This window comes from Phaseolus vulgaris, chromosome 2, assembly GCF_051622355.1.
Source record: "Phaseolus vulgaris cultivar YP4 chromosome 2, ASM5162235v1, whole genome shotgun sequence".
NCBI lineage: Eukaryota > Viridiplantae > Streptophyta > Magnoliopsida > Fabales > Fabaceae > Phaseolus > Phaseolus vulgaris.
In genome coordinates this window covers 3,156,835-3,177,355 of record NC_143499.1, presented here as the reverse complement: position 1 = coordinate 3,177,355, position 20,521 = coordinate 3,156,835, and the positions used below count along the sequence as shown (strand labels likewise).

General features: G+C 33.4%; 4 protein-coding genes across 4 annotated transcripts; all 4 read right to left on the bottom strand.

Moving 5' to 3' along the window:
* Positions 1–2,672: 2,672 nt before the first annotated feature.
* LOC137810207 (uncharacterized) lies at positions 2,673–7,559 on the bottom strand. Its single transcript, XM_068611363.1, has 3 exons — positions 7,019–7,559; positions 6,694–6,909; positions 2,673–3,012 (listed from the first exon to the last, which is right to left on the bottom strand). The coding sequence occupies exons 1-3, from the start codon at positions 7,244–7,246 to the stop codon at positions 2,938–2,940; spliced, it is 519 nt and encodes a 172-aa protein (XP_068467464.1). The 5' UTR covers positions 7,247–7,559; the 3' UTR covers positions 2,673–2,937.
* A 1,786-nt stretch (positions 7,560–9,345) lies between these two features.
* Positions 9,346–11,924, bottom strand: LOC137810208 (spindle assembly abnormal protein (DUF620)). The gene is made up of 3 exons (XM_068611364.2): positions 11,529–11,924; positions 10,979–11,320; positions 9,346–9,950 (listed from the first exon to the last, which is right to left on the bottom strand). Exons 1-3 carry the CDS (start codon positions 11,841–11,843, stop codon positions 9,471–9,473), a joined length of 1,137 nt encoding a protein of 378 aa, XP_068467465.1. The 5' UTR covers positions 11,844–11,924; the 3' UTR covers positions 9,346–9,470.
* Positions 11,925–13,642: 1,718 nt separating this feature from the next.
* LOC137810206 (putative polyol transporter 3) lies at positions 13,643–15,902 on the bottom strand. The gene is made up of 2 exons (XM_068611361.2): positions 15,809–15,902; positions 13,643–15,227 (listed from the first exon to the last, which is right to left on the bottom strand). The coding sequence occupies exons 1-2, from the start codon at positions 15,897–15,899 to the stop codon at positions 13,834–13,836; spliced, it is 1,485 nt and encodes a 494-aa protein (XP_068467462.1). The 5' UTR covers positions 15,900–15,902; the 3' UTR covers positions 13,643–13,833.
* Positions 15,903–19,093: 3,191 nt separating this feature from the next.
* Positions 19,094–19,891, bottom strand: LOC150028940 (uncharacterized). The gene has a single exon (XM_090299385.1). It carries the CDS (start codon positions 19,889–19,891, stop codon positions 19,094–19,096), a length of 798 nt encoding a protein of 265 aa, XP_090155511.1.
* Positions 19,892–20,521: the final 630 nt, after the last annotated feature.

The window sequence follows — 20,521 nt, the reverse complement described above, 5'->3', positions numbered from 1 at the left end:
GGATATTCTATAATTGTTTTCAAAGATATTAAAAGTATTTTGAATCAATTAATAACGAAAAGAACAAGTTGAAAATATTTAGTTAAGTACTTAATCCTCCATAGTCGTTCTACAACCACTTCATTTTAAACATCGCTAAGTATAATGATAAATATAAATAAAAATTTAGATAAATGAATAATAGTTTTCAAAATATTGAAATTTGGTGAGCTACGTGATAATATGATTTTTTTATTAGATTGTTGGTAAAAATATTTATTTTCAAAATAAAAATCATTTTATTTTTATAATTGAATTTTTCATTTAAAAGAATGACTTAAGAGTGAGGTGTGTGTATTAGTTTTTAATGGAGGTATTGTTAGTGTTGAGCACAAACACAATTAACTGATCCATCAAACCTCAAATATAACAAGAAGAAGACGGATAATAGAAATTCGATTATATGAAAGAAGAATGTAAAATAGGATAGAACAAAGTATCAAGAATCATGCACAAAACAATTTAATGTGGTTCAACTAAAACCTTAGCGAACAAAATTTTACTATGAATAATATTTGATATTACAAACTAAGTTTCTTTCAAGTTTCACAATGAACTCTCAACTCTCATCTTAAAGAATAATCGTCACGTTCAAGTTCTTATATACAAGTCAAAATTGTCCTACAACTTCCAACTAAGAACATTTCTCATAAGAACTAATCACATGTATAGTGATTTGTTACAATAAACATGAGGTGCCAGTAGTTACTAGGAAATTTCAGAAAGAGGCAAACAATCAAAGATTTAATCTTTAGGTTCTTCACAAGCGAAGGCTAACTCATAAGATGATGGCAAACCAATAGACAATCTGGGACCAGTAGATGATGACAAACTTATAGACAATCTCAAACCACTAGACGATCTAATACCTATAAACTTTATAGGAAACTTGAACTTAAATTTTATCTGAACCAAATCTTCATAATCTCCACCGTGGATACAAATCTCTTAAGTGATAAAACACTCAAATTTATCTAAGCCCATTACAAGCTTAATCACACATCAAATGGATTAAATTCAAACAACAGAGAATACCTTAGTGATCATATCAAACATATTATGATTTGTTGTGACCTTCACCATCTTCACATATCCTCAACCAATTTCTTCTCTCGTGAAGTGAAACTTCATATCAATGTGTTTTGTTCTCTCATGATAAACTTGTTTTATCGACATTTGTATATCACTATTATTGTCACAATGAACAATTATCACTCAGTCTTGCACCTTTAGCTCCTTGGCTAAACCTTGAGCCACAAGATTTCTTTTACAACTTCTTTTATGACAATATACTCTGCTTCAATGGTTGACAAAGTCACTATCTTCTAGAGACTCGCCTTCCAACTGATGACAATACCATAAGCATTAAACACATAATCGATGAGAGATTTTCTAGTGTCCAAACACTCAACAAAATTTGAGTATACAACTCCTTCTATGGTGGGAACATCTTCCACATATCGTCTAGCTCTACCATAAATCAAGACTTCCAAATGACCCTTTCAAATATCAAAGGATCCACTTAAGATCTTACCAATGTGCTCTCCCAAGGTTAGACATAAACCTGCTAACAACAATCACAACATAAGCTATGTCAGAGCGTGTGCATACCATTGCATACATTATTGAACCAACCAAATTTGCACTTGGAATACCATCCATATAACGTTGTTCCTCAATCTTAGGGGATTTTTCACTCAACCTGTAGTGGGAAGTAAGGGGCGTGGGAACAGGTTTCAAGTTTGTCATGCCAAACTTGTCAAGGATTTTTCTAATATAGGTCTTCTAGGACAAATATAGACATTTCAAATCATGTCATCTAAAGATCTCAATCCTCAATATATTCCTAACAATTCACATGTCCTTCATTTCAAACTCACAATTCAATTCAGATTTAACCTTTCTTACATCAAGTTTACTATTGTTTGCTATCAGAATGTCATTTACATACAACAACAATATAATGAATAAATTGACTAAGAACTTGAAGTAAGTGCAAGTATCATACTTGCTATATTCAAAACCAATTCCAACAATAAACTCATCAAATCATTTGTTCCATTTTCTTGGAGATGGTTTCCTCCCATGAAATATTTGTTTAATTTGCAAACATAATTTTTCTTGTCATCTATCTCAAATCCTTTTGATTGCTCCATCTCCATCTCCTTTTGATTTTGATTGCTTCATGTAGATGGTTTCTCCTAAATCTCCATAAAGAAAAACAACATTGACATTAATTTGTTCCAACTCGAGGTTAAGATCGACAACCATAACTAAAATCTTTATGGTAGCAATCAACCTTGAATCTTGGTTAATCAATTCTTAGAATGTCATTTTTTTTTTTTTGAAAATCCGTTATTTACAACGGAACAACTTTATTTCTCACTGTGTCACTAAAATAATCTTATGTCACTCTTAAGCTATCTTTATCGCACCTTGTTTCTTGAATTTTGAGTTTAATCCTATCTATAACTCCAACAATCAGTATATCAATAAACAAGACTAAAATACTTAAACTTTTATTTAATAATCATCCAAATTTAAGAAGATGATCAACTTAGATATAATAAATAAATAAATTTAATGCTATATGTGCTGGCTATGCTACCGCCCACTTGCTGTAGTCAAGAAAATTTATAAAACATGGAAGATTTATAATTTAGATGCCCAGTTGACTTTGTCTGTTCAAAAGTCGTCTTTCAATTTACTACTCCTCACTTCGTGAAGACTGAATAAATTTGAAAGAACCACAGCCTATTAAAATACATCATCATTCCAGTGATGAAACATGAAAATATGAGTGTGAGTTCGTCTGTCACTATCTCTTCACAATCTTCTAGTAGCACTCCAGCATTTTCAACTATAGGTCAGACGCTTGAATTCTTCACACAGTAACAATTAAGCACGCCTGGACAATGTTGCTTCTTTTCCTTTATCGGCTTGATCAAGGCTCTTCCTGAATTCTCGGGCACTCTGAAATGGTACACAATGCAGACATCAGGCTAGAATATATGCAATGGAATGATAACATTTGAATTTGAGAAAAGAGTTAACGTTTCACATATTAGTTAGACCAACAATGTCTGTTGAAAAATACGACCACTATAAATTATAAATTCATACTTTAGAATAAATTTAGCTCCTATATCTGTACCAAGCAAGCTCTAATCTAACTATTTTTCCCAAAAGTAAAGTAATTTTAAACTATTCAAACCCTTAACAACCATGGCCAAATACAAGAAGTAAGGAAGTATAAAATAATTAACATCAAGATACCAATATAATTTATGCAAGCTAATCTGGATTAAAGTACAATAGTCAATACCCTCTCTACCTCCTGCAAATGCTGCTTCTACCTTTGAGAGTCACATGATGATCGTATAACCTTAAATTAGCAACCAACCGCAGAAAATTGAAAGAAAAATAAAAACCAAAGGAAGACCAATGAAGTAATTTGCAACACAAGAAAGCTAATAAACCAGCAATATCCTTTTTATTTTTTTGAAAGTACCGTATCACACACTGTCTTTGTCTTACTTGAATCTCCCAATTCAACAATCTAATTGAGAGCTACTTTTACTTTTTTCAATTATCCACCACCGATCCACTTTGCAAAGAAAAAGGGAAAGCTCTCAATCAACGAACATTGCAAGTTGGAATCAATCAAATAACTTCTGTTAATCAACGTAAATTTGCCATCGAGCAAGGATTTTCTTATGAAAACAAATAAAATTCAGAAGTTTTTTACATTTCAAACTAAACAAAATAAAAATGATCTAACTACATTTTTTTTTCTTTTTATTTAATGCGGATGTGGGTTAAGGGATCGACATGGACCAATTGGTGATGACAATTGACAAGTATATTAGTCATCACATACTGGAAACAGTTCAAAGGAATGATGAAGGCAACTTCAATAACTTTCTTTTTACCCTCTTTAAATTTCTCATGGATTTTGAAACTTATGCAATTGGGCCACACAACATTTCCTGCTAATACAGCTCACTCATTTGCTAGCATGGAGTTGTATCACACCATCTCCATGTCAGCAAAGATATAATGGCAAGAAAGTTGCATCAGCCATTTTGCAGATATGGCACTAACCATAATAACACAGGTAAAAAAACACATTGCTTGACTATTTTGCCATGACTCAAAAAAACAGGAAGCAAGATCTAAGCAGTTAAAACCAAAATGGAACTTAGTCAAACACAAGAACCAAACATATAACAGAATAAAAAAAGTATGAACTGATTAAACTCATAAGCTTATGTTTCAATTTTGTAAATAAATTCAACAATGCAACCAAAATCAAGGTTGTTAAAATCGAGAGTATACTAACATACTCAAGAGAGTAAGGGAGACAGAGGTGCACACGCACTGCAGACCAAGATCATGTGGTTGCTCGTGAAATTAGAGGATAGTGCACTGCATCGATCCTTTTGAGCAGTCGGTTTGAGTTAAAAAGACCCATGTGTTTGCTAAAAAACCTAACCCGGAAAAAACCCAACTTGTAAGGATGACCCTTTTACCCTAGGGTTCCATTCACAAACCAAAATGTAACCAAATGTCTCTCACCAGCACGCACTCTCATCTTCGACAACACAACCATCACCACCATTGCAGAACTGAAATTGTTTTTTGCTGAAACTAGCTTCATCTTAGTCGGCCATCACAAGTAATCATCTCCGACTCTGGCATCAACATTGCCAAGTTGGTCATTGTTTTCATCTTTGACTCTGTTTTGGATTTTTTCTTCTTAAGTCTTTCTTCTGTTCTTGCTGCTGCCATTTTGGAGAGTGTTCTGTAATGTATTGGATCTTATTATGAGTTCTTTTTTGTCTATATTATATCTAATTCATACCCAGGTCTATAAGTATAGTTTTTTGTATACTTGTAACTCTTATGAGTTGAGTTACAATCCCAGAGTTACAATTTTTTAGCCCCCTTCAGATCCTATTACAATCCTTGAATTTGACAACATTGTCCAAAACATCCAAGTAAATAAAGACTCCTAAAAAAGTATTCATCCCAGTTCACCATAAAGAGCTATTCAACAAATTTAATAGATTTAAGGCAATTGTACTTCCATAAAATCTCAGCAGATGAATAATGTTTGCCACTTTTGTGAAGAAACAAGATGTAATTAACTCAGCACAGCAGGGGCAGAAAGAGGGGGTGACCAGGTGGGGCCAGGGTCACTCTCAAATTTTTTGAAGCTCAGTATATTTACGATAAATGTTGTGATCCTCTTAGAATATATGAAAAGAATTACTTTGTTCTTGTCCCCTAGAGAAGTTCTGGCTCTACTCCTGGCTCACAGTATATCAAATAATACACATGTAGCCAACATAATGTATTTCTACTGCTTGACAAGTCACACAAAGCATAAACTTTGATAGATGTTTTTCATGCTTTGGTTACATTTTGATGCTTGTATTTTGTAATTCAATAAGCACTCTTCAAAAGAACTCATCCAATCCCAAGTCATCATGAAGGATTCAACAAACTCCACAGATTTAAGATGACTGTTGTCCTATTAAAGTTTAGACTGATGCAGTTTATATGAATAGACAAAAAATTATCATCCCAGAAGTTTACAAATACACACCTGCTGCTAATTTCATAAAATTACACTCCCTGAACAGGATAATCAAAGCTTATGAAAATAATGGAAAGAGAGAAGGACAGGAGGAGCATTGCTAATTTGTTAGACGATGGTCTAACCAGACAGTTTAAAGGTAGAAGATGCTAGTAGATTATTGCACCAAAATTACATCATCCAACAAAAGTTCGAAGTTAAGAGAATTTTAAATCCAATCAAGCATGTATATTTCACCATAATGGCATACATAACACTGCTAAACAAAGTTGTCAATAACTTGTAACTTAAACTCTCTTTAAACTGAATACCATATCAAGGAAACAGTAGTTGTAGGTTGTACATAATATTTTTGTATCAAAACACATAAATTATAACTGACCAATCAGCATAACGGTAAGCACCACCATACATGAGTCCTAGAAGGAAAAAGATGCCAAGAAACAGGTGGATTCGCATGTCTTTCATTTCAAACTGTTCTTTGCCTTTCTTTAGGCAAAATAAACAGCGTCCAAAAAGTACAGGAGATTAACTACCCAAAAAATGCCTTACATTTTTTTTTTTTGTTCAGCAAATGCCTTACATAATTCTCAATCAATTTCTAAACAAAGTATTCTATCCTCGCAAAAATCCCGTTTGCAACAAAGCTAATGAAAACAAACGCATCATAATAAACTTCTCAAAAAACATTTGTAGAGAAGAAAATAAATAGTAAAATGAATCTAACTTCCGTGAGATAAGTTATACACACGAACTTTTGTAGAAGAAGTTAACATAAATCGATGCGAGAAGTTTAATTAATTTTCCTTTTTATTTTCTTCTCCAATAAGTATTTATTGAAAACTTCATCAAACGGTATCTCAGATGAAATGATATTCCAGATTCCGAATGAAATATGTAGTTCTAAGATGGAGTCAGTTTTCCGGTCCCTTAACAATCACCACGAGTTTTGAGTCTACACCCACTATAACTAAGAGACCTAACACAATACCCTATTAAAAAAAACTGAAGAGAGCTTAGCGAGAAAAAGAGATGGAAGAAGAAGAACGGACCGTGGATTGAACAGGAGGCGGATCAAATTCAATAGAGTGAACAGACATCTTAGCTATCTCGGTAATGGCAGCGTCTCTGACCTCGCCCAAATCACTCGTCAAATCCTCATAGGCAGCCTCGAACGCCTCCTGCCAGAACTTCGGCAACCTGATCCTGCGACTGTTGGTGTAAACATCCCACATGTGCCTCACCACCTTCTCCCTCTCCTCCATTTCCTGGGCAAAACATCAAAACCACACCCATCACATTGCGCTGCACACCCTAATTCACTCACTCATAATAATAATAATGACAATAACAACACTAAGGCCAGAATAGACTCACGAGAACATCGAGATCGTCGTGGATGGGAGAGTCCATGTCGTTGGAAAGCGAATTCAGAGTGCCGGACCACCGCAGAGAGACGGTGCCGGTGAACATCGACCAAAACGCCAGCAGCAAAATCGCCGCTAACGCCCAAAACTTATACTTCCCTTTCCCAAACAGACCCGAATCCAATGGTTCCTTCTTGGCACCCGCGGTGGTGGTCGGAAGCCCCTCCTCGTCCTTCATTTCTCACTCGATCTAATTAATTAATTAATTGATAATAGCTATCCCTAACGTGAACTCAGGCAATGTATATGATAGTGGTTTCTCACACGAGACGCGACGCTACTACCTGTTACGCTTCAACTTCATCGCTTTCGAACCCGATCGGATTTTCGAAGAGTGCGATTGGGTTGGTAATGCAAATGAATTATTTGTTTTGTTTGTTTTTGTGTTTGTGATGAGATTGGGAGCGACCGTGTTGTTACTCAGATACACTGCGATGCCGTTGCGGTGCAATAATAAGAAAATGACGGATTTGCTGTTTCCTCCTACGGCAGGGACAAGGCTACATCGCGTGGGCCACCACTTTTTATTACATTCGATTTAATTGACTTTGGTCGTACACGATATGGGACAATCGTCACCGTCCATTTCACGCAATTGCATTCCGCGTTTTAATGCCAATACTCGTATCCGTTATTGCTCCTTGTGGCAACCGACACGGGACGGCACCGTTTTATTATATATTCAATTTGGAAGTTAATATTTTTTGTTATTTCCCTGTCTTCTTCTTGCATTACAAACATTATATTAAAATGCCTGAAAATTAATTTAAGTACTTCAAAATAAAATAAATATCAAATTTTGTCAATAATTCTTTTTAATTAAAATAAAATGCTCACAAATTAAGGATTTTAATAAAAAATTTAATCTATTTGAAATGAGAAAATTTATATCAAAATAATAAAATAAAATATTATATACCATATATAAATCGTTCAAATAGCGGTAAAAAAAATTATTTTTATATTATTTTTCTTTCATTTAATTTAAAATCAAGGGATGTAATTATTATTTTTTATTTAATTATAAAACATTGAAATAATAAAATAGTAATTACTAATTATAATATTTTGTTAACGATTTGATGACAAGTTAATACATATAGATATGTTGAGATATAATGTTAAATCTAATTTGTATAGCTATTACTAATCTAGATTTCATTTTTTTTCTCATGTTGATTTTAGAAATTGAAAAATTAAAAATATTCTTTCTCTCTTAAAAGCTACCTACACTACCAAAGTTTTTCGTAGGCGTTTACCCAATTATAACCCTCTTTCTTCTTTGCCGTTCACTCCCAAAGTTCAGTCATGAACCCTAAGTCATGAGAGGGAAATCCAATCCCATTTCTCTTGTCTCATTTTCAATTTTTCTTTCTTAATAATTTTATTATTTTCCTTTTAGATTCATTTTTATTTCCATTTGATGATTATGGGAAGCTCTTGTAAAGAGGAAGTGACGTTTTAGTTTTTATGGAAGAGCATGTATTCCATAAAGTGTTTTATGCTATGTGACACAGACACTGATATGACACAGATACAGATATGGAAATACGTAAAATTTTTAAAATGTATGAGAACACAAATCTATATATTATATAATTATGAATTATATAAATTGACAATAAAGATTTATGTGTACAAGTATGTTTCAGATTATTTTTTGGAGCGGAAAGATGTTTTTCATGACTGGTTCACAATGATTTGTTTCTTAGTTTTATAATCATAATAACAATTTATACAATAAAGTTTGAATTTTGAGAAAATTAATGTATTTTTCCTTTTTAAAATTGTGTTAGAACCATACTAAAATTGCCAGAAATCTAATAAATACTTTTTGAATTTGACACTTTACGGATACGTGTCCTATAAGTGTCATACGAGTGTCGGTGTCCGATCGACACACCATTTAAGAGGAGTGTCCGAGCTTTATAGGTTTTATGGCTCTAGCTTAAAATACATTTTCTTGACAAGTTGTATATGAGGGGAAGTTGTTGTATATTAGAGCATATTGATAATGTATCATTATTGTATCCAATATTAATGGTGGAGCATATAGTGTATTTTACCATTAATATGAATATACAACATTGCTAAAACTATACAATTTTTCTTTAATAACAAATGAAATAAAATTGAGGCAAAAAGCGGTTTGGTTTAAAAAAATCACAAATGCTTGTTAATGTGCATATTTTAAAATTAGTACTCCAATAATCTAATGAATCAACATTATCATTGTCATTACAAAATATAAATATATTTTTTTGAGAGGATTACATATTAATACAAATGTATTTTGTATATTTTTCTTAACTTCGAGAGAGATAGAAGGCTTTTTTGAATGCCCAAACCCCATGCATACATTAAAATCTACCAATTACAAAAGATTTCTATGGCAAAACATTTTATGTCTTTACTAAGTTTGAAGGAGGTAGAAAGCTTTCAGCAGTCAAACCCCATATATTAAAATCTACCTCTTCGATCTTCCATCTCTCTTCCAATTCTCTTTTATGGTTAGCTGATTGTTCACCATATCTGGAAACTGTGACTCGAGTCTTGCCACTGTGTGATACATTTATCCCATCTACGTACTTGTAATCCTCAATTACTGATTCTAAACTTGTTTCCCAAAAAATGTCATTGTCTTCTTTGGTTCTCATTGTGAGTAATCTCGAGTCTTCAAACTGAACCAAGAGACCAGATCGCTGGCTAAAATAGCCCCATATGGTGTGGTGGATAATCTCGAAGTTTGATCCGCTTTGTGCATCACGAATTGCTGGACTTGTTTCCAATTTCAAGATGAAGCACTCTTCATCATTGATTATTTTCTCTCCTATGCATGCAGCGTCCAAAAATAAGTTAGCCGTTGCCCTTGGATCCAATCCCTAATAAAAAAAAAGTAATTTAATCATATTCACAACTCAATTTATTTAGATTAATTATTTACAACTCTTTATAGAATGTGACACTATATTATAGATGAAAAAAATGATTTTAATTGCCCTCATACTGAAGTTTAAATTATTTCTTTTACATATTTTAATTTTTAATTGGCGCATGGATCGTATAAGCTGCCTACAACTACTCTTAATTTAATTTATTTTTTACTGATAAAAAAAATGTTGAATTTTATCTTACATTCGTTCAACAAGATAGTACAAGTTACTTTTTTTTTAAAAATGTTTTTTTATTATTTATTGCTTCCAACGATGTTACTTTTTTTTAAAAATGTTTTTTTATTATTTATTGCTTCCAACGATGATTAGAGTGACAATATTTTGGTGTGTAAAAAATTTGCATGAATTTTTCATAAAAAAAAAAAACTTTTATAGGTCACATAATTTTGGATTTTTTGTTTGTCTTTGAACTTATTTCACCACTCTCAAAACTTCACCTCACACTAAAAGATTTGGAATGTTGAAGATTGGAGAGAAATAACTATTCCTAGTGAGTTATTTAACATCTGTATTAATTACAAAAAAAAAGATAATATAAATGTTGGAGAGAAAAAAGAAAAATATTTGTGAATTATATCCATTTGTTAATAAAAAAGATAAATTGAAATAATAGTTTATACTAAGAACATTGAAAATTTCTTGGCAAATTTTAATTGTCAGAAAAATTGGAATTGTAATGTTTGAAAGATTGGAGCTAAAATGCCCATTTACATAATCTGAAAATTCAATTAACATTAAAAAAAACTAAAAGCCCATCTTCATTACAATATATTATGAAGGCAAAAATTAAATTAATCTAAAAAAATGGAACTCATTTTGGCGCATGCAATTATTAAAAAGCAATGATATATCAATATTTTTTTTCTTCTCTTTTTTTTATATTTACAAAAAAATTGTTTATTTTAATAATTACCCAATCTTGAAAAAAGAGGTTGTGAATACTAGGATTAATGTACCTGAAGGAAACGACGTAGTGGTCTGGGAGCACCTTTTGCAATTGGTGTTTGCTGGTTAGAAGAATGGCGCCAAGAGATCTTGCCATTGCTACCGCAACAAACCTTGCAACCTGACACAACAAGCTCTAAACACCACAAATCGGGGTCCTTCTGCCACAAAACGAACCCTCCCATCTCTTCCGAGCTTTTCTTCACCTCAATGCTTTCACCGGTCTGGTGAAAATCTGACGCAACAATCTTTATCTGCCCAATCACACACATACTATCCACCGCATTCAATGCTGGCTGTCCTCCCGTTGCTGCTATATACTGTTGCACTATATACTTTGCCGTTGATGCTTCCTACACACAATCAAATCAACACGGAAACCAAATGATAAACAAATGTATATAGCATATCTATCGTAAAGTATGCATGCATTCGTTTGCTTTTTTAACAGTTTCTGATTTGAGATTGATTCATACGTAAACACTGCATGCATGTCAAACTGTTGAATTAAGGAATGCGTTTGTGTACTAGGATGGAAAAAAATAAGGTGTGTGTTGTTACAATGGAACAATCTCTGACTGGACGGTGAACGGAATGACCTAATTGGACCTGAAGAGGGATAAGAGGGGATCCAACGAGGTAAAGCAGAAAGCGAAGCTCGTTTAAGCGCGCTGCAACTGTAGGGGTGGCCAATTTGTCTTCTGTTTGAGCCTTCATCCACGTTAACATGTTTTGCCACCGCAACGTTACGTTGCTTCCCATGGGTGTGAACATTTCTTCGGGTATTGGTATTTCAAGAACGGTCTCCAACCCATCTTCTCTATCGATGTTCGGACAAAGCCTCCTCAGGGATGACTTTGCAGCTGCTTGTTTCATCAGTTTGTGTGTGTCGGTCTCTGTCGGTGTTTTATTGTGGGTGTTGGAGAGACAGTGTACGAGGAATAGGTTGATTGAAGAGGTAAGACGAGTAAGGAAAGAGAGAAAAAGGAAGAGGGTCAGAGTCAAAGGCTAAACACATTTGTATCTTGTTCTACCTGTGGAGGGGAAACACGAACCTATCTGAGGACCAAAATGAGAGGGTGAGTAGGTGCCCATTTGCCTAAGGCTCTCCTTGCTTCTAGGAACACTGTGGCCACAAATTGTTGCTCATTATTTTTGTTGTTCAAGTTTCTATTTAAAGATTTCATCCACAAATTTTCGAAATATTGTTTCTATTTATTGAGCTTGCATTGCATCTATCAGTTATAGTTATTCTCCTTTATTTCTCTTCCAAGTCTTTAGTGTGTGTTTGCCTCCTAGTTCATCCAACACAATGTTAATCACTCTCTATCCTTTTTATTATTTGGTTTAGAAAGTGTATTTTTTTCATTCAAAGTTGCTGTTGTCGAAAGGGATTTTCAAACACACCCTAAATCTCTGTTTATGTAAAAGGAAAATGTAGAAACATTGAAATGGGAGACTCGTTATTAACCAATTCGAGATTCTTCGAAGTAATCATTTTGTAGGATGAATAAATGACGAGGGGTGCATGCTTAATAATAACTGGCTTACTAATTCATCTAATTATATTAATTAAGAGAAATACCAATTATATAATCTTTGTTAATAATTAAAATTTATTAAAATCATAAACTTTATGAATTAAACTTCCTTTTTAACAGAGTTTCACTTATGTATAGTTTACAACTTTGAATAAATTTTATTTAATTATGTGAACCATGGAATATTAACTAAATTAAATACTTGATTGCTACTGTAAATCACAGAGTACGTATACATTTAGAAATGGGAAGGTGGATGCTGAAGAAATTTTCTGTTTACCTTGGTCTTAGATGAAAAGGAAAGTATATGGGTTCAGTTATTCATTCTCTGATTGGATTCTATATCATATGGATTGCTTATATTCGCTGTAGTACCTGTATCTTAGATCTAGGGAGTGGGTATCTTAAGTTCTAAAGCAAGGTTGGAATGAGTAGAGGTGTTGAGAGGGTTAGGAAGTAGTTTAAGTGTTTTGAAGGACCTTTGTAGGTTAATATGGTGTGAGCAGTTCCCCTGTCTTGTTTTCAGATTTGTGCCAGTTACATTGATCTTAGGTCTGGCCAAAGAGGATTTCTGTCTCTGCAAGTTTGCAGCAGTAGGAAGATGGCCTTAGTAGGAAGAGCAGAAGTCAGACAAAATGGTGAGGAAAGACTGGAAGGAATCTGTCATGAGGGAGGAATGTTGTCATGGTTGGAGGAAAGTCGAATGAAGGGCAATGAGATGTGTTCTAAACCAGCAAAAAGCTAAATTCAGTAAAAGAAATAGGAGAATTATAGAGGAATAAGGAAAGAGGTTCTGAAGGTGTAGCAGCTATGGTGAACACGACAGAGGTGCAATGTTAGCTTATTTCATGGACTTAAGCATGTGCTGTGATATTCAAATATGATTCTCAATAAAGTTTTGTTAGAAAAGGTTAGGAATAGGAAGCAAGGAATGTAAAAACTCTGTTTTTGTTCTGTCTGAGTGGGGTAAATTGTAAATTATATTGCATTAGTGTTGTTGTATAAGTGTTGGAATATCCTTAAAATGCTTTTATCATCTTTGTTGAAAAAAAAATACAATCTTCTAATAAAAATACACAATATACACAGCTTTTTCTTACAAAATCTAATCATCTGAACTTAAACAACGAAATACAAAGCTGGTTGATGTGTATGAGGGACTTGGATTACATTGAAGCAGTGGTATGGTCACAATTGGAAGGAACAAACTTTACAGAGTTTGTTGATATAGTATTCCACATAATGGTGAATGTAATTTTTTCAGATGACACATTTTAAAAGTTATGTCCTTTCAAGACTTTAGCAACAAGTTCGAAACACAGACACTAGATATTCTGCCTGGAGTTAGTTTCTGTAGTTACACTGTTCCTGGTACTCTTTTTGCTGAAAAGCATCTCCATCTCTTCCAAGGACTTGCCCTTGGTTTCGGGCAAGCAAAAGTAGAAGAACAACCAAGCCAGCACAGATATACCAGCAAACATGAAAAAGGCACCCCCTATAGTGATTGCTTTGTAGATTGAAATAAAACTGGTGGAAATAGCAGCATTGGTGAGTCTGTTGACTGCAACTCCTATACTTGCTCCTTGTGCTCTCAACTTTAGAGGGAAAATCTCTGAGCTATACACCCATGTGACAGGTCCAAGTCCCATGTTGAAAAATGCAACATATGCATAAGTGGCCACTATGCTAAGACTCAAGGCCCACAAGAGCTTCTCATGGGATTTATCCACCATTGTCAAGCTGAATCCCAATACGGCAAGGCTACAAATCATTCCTCCAGTGCTTAGAAGCAAGAGGCGTCTTCTCCCAACTCTGTCAAGAAAAAAAGTGGCTATTATCAAGCAACACACTTTTGTTATGCCTATTCCAATGGTGGTAAGCAAGATCTTGTCCTTACTGGTAACACCAGCTTTCTTGAAGATTCTACCACTGTATAACATAACAGCTTCAATTCCAGTTGCATGCTCAAAAAAGTGAATCCCCACTGCTGCAATCAGCATCCACCGAACAGCATAAGAGGGCCTCACAATCAACTCCTTCCAAACCCCTTCACCACTGCTCTTTTGAGAGACTGTAACCATTTCCTCAGTGGAATTCTCGTCAATCCCAGCAGCACTCTTTATATCCTTGAACCGAACCTCAGCTTCTTCTTCAGTATCTGAAACTTGTAATAGAACACTCTTTGCTTTCTCCAAACGCCCTTGCATCACCAACCACCTCGGAGACTCAGGCATTGCGAGAATGCCCAAAGCCAAAGCAAGTGAAGGAACTGCTGCAATACCAAGCATCAATCTCCACCCAAGCTTCAAAGTCAACTTCCCTAACAAGTAGTTTACCACGTAGCCAAGTAAAATTCCAATGCCGATACAAAGCTCGGGTAGGGAGCTTAAAAAGCCTCGGGATTTAGAAGAAGAGATTTCTGCAGAATAAACCGGTGCTATCAAAAGAGCAAAACCCACTCCAACACCCGCAACACTTCTTCCAACCATTAGAACTGCGTAGTTTGGACCATATCCCATGAGAACTGAACCAGCAAGGAAAAGGAGGGCTGCTGCCACGATTGTGTATCGCCGACCAATGTAATCAGCGGTCCTTCCTGCAACTAAAGAGCCTACCAATGCACAAATGTTCAAGATGCCTGCAAGAATTTCTTGTTGGGTGTCACTGATTCCTAGCTCCTCCTTTATGAATATCAGTGCTCCACTCATAACACCAGTGTCTAAAAGTCACGTTCATTTTGTAAACGAAAAGAGAGGTTTATCAGACAAAAACAGAAAGCTCTATATAAATATATATATATATAGAAGAATATCTTTGATGAGTCATTTAAGGATTGTTGGTTATGTTATAAACATGTTCATGATGCTAGGAAAAGGAAGTTATAAGACAAGGGTGAGCCTATATGATTTTGGTTAGCTATCATATAACCTTTGTGAAACATGATTTAATTTGAAATTAGAAGTTGAATATATTAATTATGAAGATGTTGATCCAACTTTATCCAAGCAAATGTTTAGTTGTGTGTAATAATAACTTGATATTGTGTTCTCTATTGACAATCAAGATAATCTTGAAAAGACACACTAGAGTATGGTGTATTATTTTCTAGGAAAATGAATATGGTGCATTATGTTTTGACATATGTTTAATAAGTTGAGGGAAGTTTTATTGTAAATTGTAAAAAAAATTAAATCAAGGGAGAGTTTAGTTTTATAAATAGAATATGATGGGTTGCATTGATAAAATGGAAAAATAAAGAAGAAGGCAAAAGAAAGAGGAAAAAAGAAGAAGTGAATATACCATAACCAAATATAATGGATATCATGGAAGTGACAATTGAACATGAAGTAGCATATCTTGAACCTTTGCCCTCTTGGCTACCTTGCTCCATGATGTTGATGTGTTTCTTCAGTTACCTTCTTCCTTTAGATAAGTAATGAGTAATAATTGTGTTTTGTTTCTTCTCTGGCTTGTTAACAACTACTATTAGACAGTGACCTTGAGAACTGGCTAACCAAACTATGAAACTCCTTCAATTTGAACCCTGTTTGCATATAGTATACAAATTAATATAATCATTAAATTTTAACCAATTTAAAATCACAGGGAATGAATTTTTGTATGTATTCAAACAATGGAAAAATTCATTTTTTCATAAATAAAAATTCACAAAACAAATATTTTATTTATTGTAATAATCAATGTAATACATGTGATTAATTGAAAGCAGTTGATTAGTTTACAAAGTAAACATGAAAGATAAGTATACCAAGTAAATTCGATATCATATTCAATCCAATACCTTAATATTGTGTTCGTAATTTTAAAATTTTAGACAACTTAAAATTTAAAAGGGTTTCATTTAAAATTTCAATGTTTTAAAAGTATTTTGTTTGAATATATCAGTTTAAATATTTAAAATTTCAAAATTTGTTTGAATCAATTTTTTCTTTAATTAAAAAATAACATAGAAATTTTCACAAAAAGAACATAAAACATCTATTTTTTACATCATCTATTTTCTCTAATAGTATATTGTGTTAAATATTTACCAAATAACATATTATACCAAATTATTATCTAAATAAAACAATTTACTTTAACAATTCAAAACCTAGTTTCATTCAAAACTTGATTTTAATTTTATTTTTTTATTTAAAATTGAAGAAAAGAAAATTTTAAAACTTTAAAATAAAATTATCTTAAAAAATAAATACTATCCAAATATGCTAGTTTTTTCATAATAATTATTTGGTACAATATATTATTTAAGTAAATATTAGATAAAGTATATTATTAAAGGAAATAAATAATTCAATTATGTTAATTTGGTTAAAATTTCAAATAACATATTCTAAAAATGTATTCGTTTTTTTATATAAATAAAAAAGAAATAACAAAAAATATATAAGATAGTGTATTACTACCATATACATATACTGTGTTACTATCCAATTCTTTTTTTTTATATGTTGTTCTCTTGGAGGACCTAAAAGTGGGTATTAGTTAATTTTGAATAAGTTGTAGTTTTTCATATACTTTTCTCTATTTTTTTTTTTATGAGCTTTTATGTATAAGAGTTAAGATAATTCTGAAATATCTCTTGATATTTAATTTATTTATTGTTAATAAATAGATATATATAAAAAATTGTTCATCTCGGGGGCTAATGTTATTAAGATTTGGCATAAAACAAAATCTAAAACTGAATATACTGATAACAAAAATAATTTGACAAAGTTATCAATTTTAAAATTATAAAAAATAATATAATTATTATGCTTAAGAATCTAAAATTGAATGAGGTATTATACTGGAGAGCAGAACCAAATTATTTTGTTCAAGTAATAATAAGAATGAAGTATGATTTGGTTTTGACACAAATAATAAAATTAAACTCTGTTTAATCACTTTTTGTTAAAAGCAGGGTGATGAAAGCGTTTATGTTTTGGATTTGGTAATAGAAGTTTTTATATGTTGACACAAACCTAACTTGAGAATGATTATGAATGTAAAGGATATATAGTGATTGAATCATGAAAGAAGAGTGAATTCACCTTTTTCTGAACAAAAAAAAGGACGTCAGGAATTAGTCTTTGTTCTTCATATATATAACGTCAACGTCAATGTCATTGTTCCGGACAAGGCATGGGTTGAGTCTTCGAAGATTGGTAATAGATTCATTCTTGCATGAAAGAAAGAGTTTGATTAATAAGATTAGGATCTTGAAGAGTTCAGCGGAAGTTTTGAAACTGATATGGTCAAAATTAGAAATTCATCCCTTGAAATAAAAACTGAAAGGAACATCAAAACTCAAAAATAGCATCTAATAGCATAATGACTATGTAATTTCGATGGAAACTAACAAAGTAACTGAACTAACTATCTCTTCAACCGCCTTCAAATTAAAATATATTTAACAACATTAATTATGGAAAAAAAAAACAAATACCGGTACTTTTTTCTATATATACCTAAAATTACTTTTTTTTTTACAGCTACCATCTATAATTAGTTAATTTAAAAAAACTACAAGATGTATTTGTATAAACAAAGTAAGTCTAAACATTATGTGAGACTAGTTGTACCATTGCTGATGTATTGATCTTTTTATCACTCCATTATTCGTTTGGTCGTTCTTTTGTTCTCACTTCAAGTTTCTTTCTTTAATTGTAAGCGTTTGGTCAGGTTGACCTGAAAAAGGTATTTGTACATAGTGTATATTAAGAACGGATTAAAAAGGTACATTACACCTTTGTAAAGGATGATTTATTTATAGTGTTTAATCATGGGTCATTGGTGGTAATGAGTCAAATTTATCATATATCCTTTTATCTTTAATTCTATGTTATCTTTAATTCTAGGGAGGTTTCTTGATTTTTCGTAGTGTTACCCGGATTTGGTAGGACATGTCCCGTATTATCAAAAAGTTCTTGCAACTGTCTTAACTTAAATATGTCTTGAATTGGTCGGTTGGTCACCGAAACTGAGTACACAAAATCTACGAGTTGAATTTATTAATTAAATAAAAACTAAATAATTTTAGTTAATAGTCAAAAATATTAATTTAAGAATCAACTAAATTACATAGTATATATTAATTAAAAAAAAATATTTTTTAGACATTACGCAATATTTCCATATAAAATTAATCTTTCTTATCTTTTGGTTTCAAATAAGTAGTACTTCATTTCTTTTTTATTATTAATTTATGTTAACACCCCTAGAAATAAAATAACTATATTAATATTTTAATTATATTTTTTCATATTTTAATATAAATTAGTAATATATATTACTTTTTTTTTTATTGGCAATAAAAAATAAATAAATGGGAACCACTTCAAGGATGGTTCAACCCTTATACATAAAGAGCAAAACACCTTACCATACTCCTACCACGAAACACCTACCTGAATATCTAAGGAACAACCAAACTAACTATAGGAAAACATTAAATTATCATCCTCATACAATCCACTGGGTTCAAAATCCAATTAGAGTACCTGAAGGAAGCACAATGAGACTTTGCGTAAATCCACGACCAAACCTTTACCTGTACCAAGGCGAATACTTCGAGCGCATCTACCACCCCCTATCAAAGGACACACAATTCCTATGATTCCAAATACCACTCACAACTCCAACCCAAATAGCTCCCCAAACGTCATTAACTGAATCTGAAGCCTGACTTAACCTGAACTGTAGAAAGTTTGCCAAAGGATCCTTATGAATAACGAAGGATACGCCTAGCCACTTAAAACAAAGACACCAAACACGCCAAGCAAAATCGCAGACGGAAAACAGATGACTGGACGACTCTTCCACCATCCCACACAGACAACACAAAGGATTCTCAATCACCACCCCGCGTCTTTCCAGATTTACCCTAGTAGCAACCTTATTCTCTATCACCCTCCAAGCTGTGAACAAAGCAGAAGGCAAGGCTTTGCACCTCCACAACTTACTGTAAACTGGAGGGACCTCCCCAACTGTATCCTTCCTAACTTGAACATAGGCTGAGTTAACCGTAAAAGTTTTGAACCCCCCAGCCTTCCAAATCCAACAATCTTCCTTCCCCAGTTCCAACTTCGCCCCTTGCAACAGCTGAACCAACTGCTCCTCCAGAAGCTTCTCCCATTTGAAAAAGGATCTACGCCAAACAAAGTGCCACACCCAAACACCATCAATCCAATTCCCAAGCTCAGCCACCTTTGCATCTTTAGCCAAACTAAGGGAAAACAGTCTCGGGAAAACGACTTTCAAGGCTCCACAACTCAGCCAACTATCCTCCCAGAAAGAGATACCCTTCCCATCACCAACATCCCACTGAAAACCATCTTCAAAACTTCTTCCCCAACCCTCCGAAGCCCACACCTCCATCAAATCTTTCCACCAAAGGGAACCCTTTCTGATTTTATCCACCTCTCTCAAATTTCTCCAACCACCATATTTAGAAACAAGGATTTCTTTTCACAAACCTCCTTTATCCGTACCCAACCTCCAAATCCACTTACCTAACAAAGCCAGATTAAACTTCCTAAGGTCAATAACACCAAGGCCCCCATAATCACGAGGCTCACAAACTTTTTTCCAGGAGACCCAAGCGATCTTCCTACCATCAGAACCCCACCCCCAAAGGAAATTCCTTTGTAGCCGAACTAGCTTCTCTGCCACCACAGACGATAACTTGAATAGTGACATAAAAAAATAGAGGAATTGAGGACAGAACGAACTTTATCAAACAAATCCTCCCAACCAAAGATAAACACCTACCTCTCCACCTTGAAAGTTTACCGTGAACTCTCTCTAACACCCCGCTCCAAAAAGCACCACGCTTGTGACTTCCTCCTACCGACAATCCTAAATAAACAAACGGGGTCACCATCACTTTACAATTAAGAATAGCCGCAAAATGTTGAAGCAAGCTCTGACTCAACCCCAACCCGCCAATTCTACTTTTCAAAAAATTCACCTTAAGCCCAGAGGCGAGCTCGAAGCAGAGTAGAATCA